The sequence below is a fragment of the Xenopus laevis genome, chromosome 7S (assembly GCF_017654675.1).
Source record: "Xenopus laevis strain J_2021 chromosome 7S, Xenopus_laevis_v10.1, whole genome shotgun sequence".
Taxonomy (NCBI): domain Eukaryota; kingdom Metazoa; phylum Chordata; class Amphibia; order Anura; family Pipidae; genus Xenopus; species Xenopus laevis.
Genome location: NC_054384.1, coordinates 43,844,988 through 43,850,987, shown reverse-complemented (window position 1 = coordinate 43,850,987; position 6,000 = coordinate 43,844,988). Strand labels below are relative to the sequence as shown.

The 6,000-nt window shown below is 38.5% G+C and overlaps 1 protein-coding gene across 2 annotated transcripts in view; it reads left to right on the top strand.

Moving 5' to 3' along the window:
- anxa11.S (annexin A11 S homeolog) overlaps window positions 1-6,000 on the top strand; it is a 43,946-nt gene that overhangs the window by 19,796 nt on the left and 18,150 nt on the right. For both annotated transcript variants that reach the window (NM_001094375.1, XM_041570532.1), the window contains 3 exon segments: window positions 3,891-3,975; window positions 4,485-4,579; window positions 5,784-5,897. In NM_001094375.1, the coding sequence (NP_001087844.1) occupies window positions 3,891-3,975; window positions 4,485-4,579; window positions 5,784-5,897 (294 nt within the window).

Genomic DNA, 6,000 nt, shown 5'->3' with positions numbered 1-6,000 from the left:
ATTAAGCTCGATGTGCCTCAATAAAACTGGGCCATGGGGAGTGTTTCATTCAATCCTTTTGGTACTAGAGTGTCCAGCTTTAAATTTTCTTTCATATTCTTCAGGTCCACAGAGGAGGATATGTGGGGTGTGTAGGAAGGCCGGCCAAACACTGTGCTTCGCATCATGCTGCCCATGTCTGCCATGAGACATCCAGGTACCGCTGTACAGCTTGGCATAGGTGTACAGCACACTGCTAACCCACATTGCTGTAGGTTGATTGCCCCCGAGCTCCCTCCTAGCTCCCTCAAAGTATGCCGGAAGGTCGCTATACCCCTACACGTATTAGTGGTCCTACACTCTAGACACTTGGGTGCCAATTGGTGGCCTATGCGTCTAGGGTGGATACCAGAGAAGCGTGAAGAGAGGAGACAAAGAGCTGCTGCGAACAGCAGCGTGACACATCTGTTTTCCTGTTGGAGAGATGCTGCAGCCAGAGGAGGTGTGTCACCGGCTGTAAGCGGTGTGGGGCTCCCCATTGGCTAGCAGCACTGAGCGATAGGAGGAGCTAGGTTCACAGCTGACACGGGAAGGCTCCGTATAGATACGGAGATACGTACCGATCGAGCAAGAACGGGCGCAGTAGGAAGCGGAACCGGCATGACCGGCAGTTGATGTGATGGCGGAAGCAACAGCTGATGGCGATAGAGAGGTGAATGAGCGAAGCATATCCTCCGGTGGGTCTGATGTCTTTTTCACGCACTGGCCACACATGTGGCAAAGAGATGAGCACAGATGTGGGGTATACATCATGGTATGTGGTGTCGGTTTTAGCGCACCTATTACACATTGGGGCTACGGATTAATAGACCCTGGTTGTCACTAGGTCACAGTAATTTATATGCACATTATGTTTGAAGCGATGTGGTGGGGATACACACTCTATAAGGGATTAAAGGGCTGTACACACCTACCTATGACGTCATATAGTAGCTTTTGGCGCCAAGTGGGGCATTTAAATGGAGTGTTTGTTTGTGTGATTTTCACTTCCTGATGACGGCTTAAGTGAATAGCCGAAACGTTGAAATAAACATCATTTTTGATTTTGCACCTTCAGAAAGTCCTGTGAGTGTGGTTTGTTTGCTCTATTATTGATTTATTATAACCAGCACCTAGGCAGTTGCGCTTGTTTTGTGTGCACCAGAATTTGGACTATATATATATATATATATATATATAATCCAACTGTATTAGGATTGCACAACCAAAAGAGTAGTCCAAATGCTGTGTGCCAGTCCGTAAACTTTTACAAACATCTCCATCGTAGACAGCACTCCATAATCAATCAATCTTTCAAAGATTCCGAAGGTACCTGCACTCATACACTGGACAATGGTGGGTGCACGGTCAAAGTATAATATTCGCAGTTCAAAATGGACATCAAAGAAAATGTGCGCACTCCATCAAAATTGAAATCTTGATTACAAAATTTAACGATCACACTGACGTTTCGGTTCTGGTCTTGAACCTTTCTCAAAATGTTCACCATTAGAAAACCATTTAATTACATAATATAAAGCGTAATTTGCCCCACCTTTTCCCTATTGTGTCTGCCTATTGTGTCTGCCAGGGATGGATTATTACACCCCTTGGGGATATACATTGACCAACTATTGCAACCTGTTGTGCAGTCTACTGCGACATATTTGAGAGACACTCCGGATTTCCTGAGACACATTGGACAGGTTATGTTACCAACGGAAGAACCTATATTATTGGCTACGGTTGATGTGGTAAGCTTGTATACCAGCATACCACATGTAGAGGGGCTAAAAGCAGTGGAAAAATCACTGATTCAGAGCAAGATGTATCGTGGCCCACCTGTACAGTTTGTAATATCATTGATGGAATTATGCTTACAGTTAAATTATCGTTTTGAAACTACTTTTTATCAGCAAATAGAGGGTACATCGATGGGGGCGCCAATGGCACCCTCATACGCAAATCTATTTATGTACCAGTTTGAAATTGATAATATTATACCCCATTATCAAGAAATTTTTTTACTGTACAGGCGGTTCATCGATGACATCTTCTGTGGAAAGGAACAAGAGCTGAGTTTGACGGCATGGTTAATTATATCAATGGAGCCTCAGAAGGTGTTAAATTCACAGCAAAATGTGATAGTGAGATTGAATTCCTTGATCTCAAACTTAAAGTTAATGATAAAATTGCGTATTCTTAATACAGGAAATCAACTAACCGTAATAATTGATTACATGCCAGTAGCTGTCATGCACCGGCTTTGAGACGTTCACTCTAGCTATCACAGTTTTGTGTGTCTTAAGAAACAACTCAGATCAGGTTGTATGTGAACAACAACTTATGGAAATGAAAGTGAGATTTATTATAAGGGGGTATGATATACAGACTTTGGACAATGCTTTATATAAGGCTAGGAACACATTCCGACAACAACGAAAGATTATGGAAGGAACCTCGGGGTTAATTTTTTCGACCTGTTATACCAATTATGCTACTCCGTTAAAATATGCATTGAAAACTAATTGGAAGATCATACAGACTCATGAGACATTGAGGAAAGTATGTCCTGATCCGCCAATACTGGGTTTTCGAAGGGGGCAAAACTTGCGTGATTTATTGGTGGTTAATGATCCTATCAGAAGTTATAAGGGTGAAGTGTCTGGCGCCTCGTGGATGCCCCCTAAAAAAATGGGTTGTCTTTAATGTCCAACTTTCACATCGTGCAGATATGTCTCCTGGCACCACGTTTGCACATCCACAGACGGGAAAACGCATGCAGATACAACATCATATCACCTGTATTACTACTCACGTAATTTACTAGATTACGTGCCCGTGTGGACTTAATGAATATTGCTCTTTCAATTGCTTTTTGGATATTCGCTAGTTTTGGTGTATTTTGTGAACTGGGCTTGCAACACGGTTAGCAATGTTGTGTAACTTTTAATATTTAACATTTGATACTAACTTTTATTATTGAGACAGAGTCTTATCTATTGTGAGACCATTTGGTTTTATTGTGTGTGTTATATTGCCGCATGCTTACTTCCCTGGGTCCCAAGCTTGTAGGTTGCTATGGCAGCATGTTCAGCTTGGGACCCAGGGGAAGTGATGTGGGAAGAGGTGGAGCAAACTACGCTTTATATTGTGTAATTAATTGTTTTTCTAACGGTGAAGATTTTGAGAAAGGTTCAAGACCAGAACCGAAACGTCAATGTGATTGTTACATTTTGTAATAAAGATTTAAATTTGATGGAGTGCGCACATTTTCTTGGACTTATAGTTCATTCAATATGTTTTTCGGGAACTGGCTATGTCTGTAAATATAAACCCACTTCATCTGCAATTGAAGCCTAATTGGTTGCTTGAGGTCAGGAGTCAATCATTTTCCTGTCTCACTTTCATACTTTACTTTAAGGGGCAGATTTATCAAGAGTCGAAGTGAATTCGAGGGAATTTTCGAAGTAAAAATGTTTGAATTAATTTTTTGGATACTTTGACCATCGTATATGATACTACGACTTCGAATTCGATTCGAAGTAAAATCGTTCGAATATTCGACCATTCAATAATCAAAGTACTCTTTAAAAAAAACTTCGACTTCAATACTTCGCCAAATGAAACTTGAGGAAGTTCTATGTTAGCCTATGGGGACCTTCTAGAGCATTTTTCTAAGTTTTTTTAAGTCGAAGTAAAATCATTCGATCGATCGCTGAAATCCTTCAAATCGAACAAACGATTTTACTTCGACCGCAGGATACCCAAACTCGATGAAAAAAACTTCGACTTCAATATTCGAAGTCAAAGTATTTCAATTTGATGGTCCAATTTCGAAGTATCTGCCCCTAAGTATCTCATTGTTTCAGGTGAAACGAGGAACCATCACAGATGCTCCAAACTTTGATGCACTGAGAGATGCTGAGGTGCTTAGGAAGGCCATGAAAGGCTTTGGTAAGATGTCATTAGAATTAATATAATTCATCAATTAACTAAATTAGAATTTTTGACAAAGGAATGAAATTTGAAATGCAATTTGCTCCAATTTTTTCATACATTTCTTTAGAAATAGATTTGTTTCAGTAACATGCAGTTAGTGGTATCAAATACATAGGACCAGATTCAATTCAGTGAAAACTCACAAAGTTTCAATTTGAGGAGAAAACACCTTTCTCCAAATTCAATTCCATTTTTTCCCCATAGATTTCAATAGAGTTTTCACATGATAAACAGTGAGATAACTTTTCCTGAATTGAATTGCTTCTCAAATTGAATCTCGTCCATGACTTTTCTTGTGATAAACCTTTTTCCTCACAGAATTTAATCTGTCCCAAAATGTTTAAACACCATTGTATCTCTTTGTCCCATTCTTCATTTGTATTATCATGGTTCCCTATCAAATATATGTAGGTTTGTGAATAAATAAACTAGTTTTTTTACCGTTATGCATCTTTACTCATCAGGAACTGATGAGCAGGCCATTATTGAGTGCCTGGGGAATCGTTCTAACAAACAAAGGCAACAGATCAGCCTCTCTTTCAAAACTGCCTATGGAAAGGTAAGTGTTTACAGGGTCACAAGCAAATTCCTAATTGGGATGGACTCAGTGCTGCTTATTTAATTTATATTCATATATATGCATTTATTAACATCTGTAATTTGCACAAGAGTGGATCTGTAACTTTCTTTAAATTACTGTCACTTTCATTATATATCTCAGAGATACTACTTCATCTTTGTTGAAGCCAAGTGAATAAAAGTTTTTCCCTTTTCACTCACGAAAGCCAAACATTTATACTACAGGTATAGGATCCCTTATCCGGAAAACCCGATATCCAGAAAGCTCCGAATTACGGAATGGCCGTCTCCCATAGACTCCATTTTATCCAAATAATCCAAATTTTTAAAAATGATTTCCTTGTACTCTGTAATAATAAAACAGTACCTTGTACTTGATCCCAACTAAGATATAATTAATCCTTATTGGAAGCAAAACCAGTCTATTGGGTTTATTTAATGTTTAAATTAATTTCTAGTACACTTAAGGCGTGAAGACCCAAATTACGGAAAGATCCGTATCCGGAAAACCCCAGGTCCCGAGCATTCTGGATAACAGGTCCCATACCGTAGTAATAATGGTTATAATTAATTGTTTTAGAGTAAAACATATACCTATAGTGTATTGTTAAATTGTAATGTTATATAAAATTGTACTAGACAGAGATTCTTTTAGGGAAGAGCAATCCCTGACTTATCAAATTTAGGAATCTATAAACTGTGAGCAAACTATTCATGCTCACTTCAGGATGCACATTTTAGAGAGCTATGTTCACCATCTCTAGTAGTGACATTCCCAGATTGGCACCTTAGTATTATCATCAGTTGCGGGTCATTAAAGTTTGTCACCCCAGAAAGTAATTTTGGGGTGAAAAATGTGCTAAATTCCATACAGATAGAAATCAATATCTCCCCCAGTGAAGGCCTCCACATAATTGGTATTAAATAATTAGCTTAGCATAGCTTAATTTTATGATTTATAACCACAATCAATCATGTCACAATCTGAAGCAGTGTAAAATAATGGGTCGCAAATATGGCATTCGCACGGCATAAAATGAAACACACCTAGATACATTTGGCATTTATTTTTTTACAGCATTTTATACAGTTTTTTCGACAAATTTAGTTTTACACAGCATAATAAATAGGCCTAAGGTTTGCTGATTCAAAGTGTTTCTCTATTTTTCATTATAAATTTATAGGATTTAATAAAGGATTTAAAATCCGAGCTCTCTGGAAATTTCGAGAAGGCAATCCTGGCAATGATGAAATCTCCAACTCTTTTCGATGCAAATGAAATACGTGAGGCAATTAAGGTTAGTTCTGAATCACTCATCTATCACAGAAACATCTGTGTAATTCCCATGCTTCCAAAAGAGTTACATTGCATAATGCTAAAAACATTTGTTTTCATTTTAG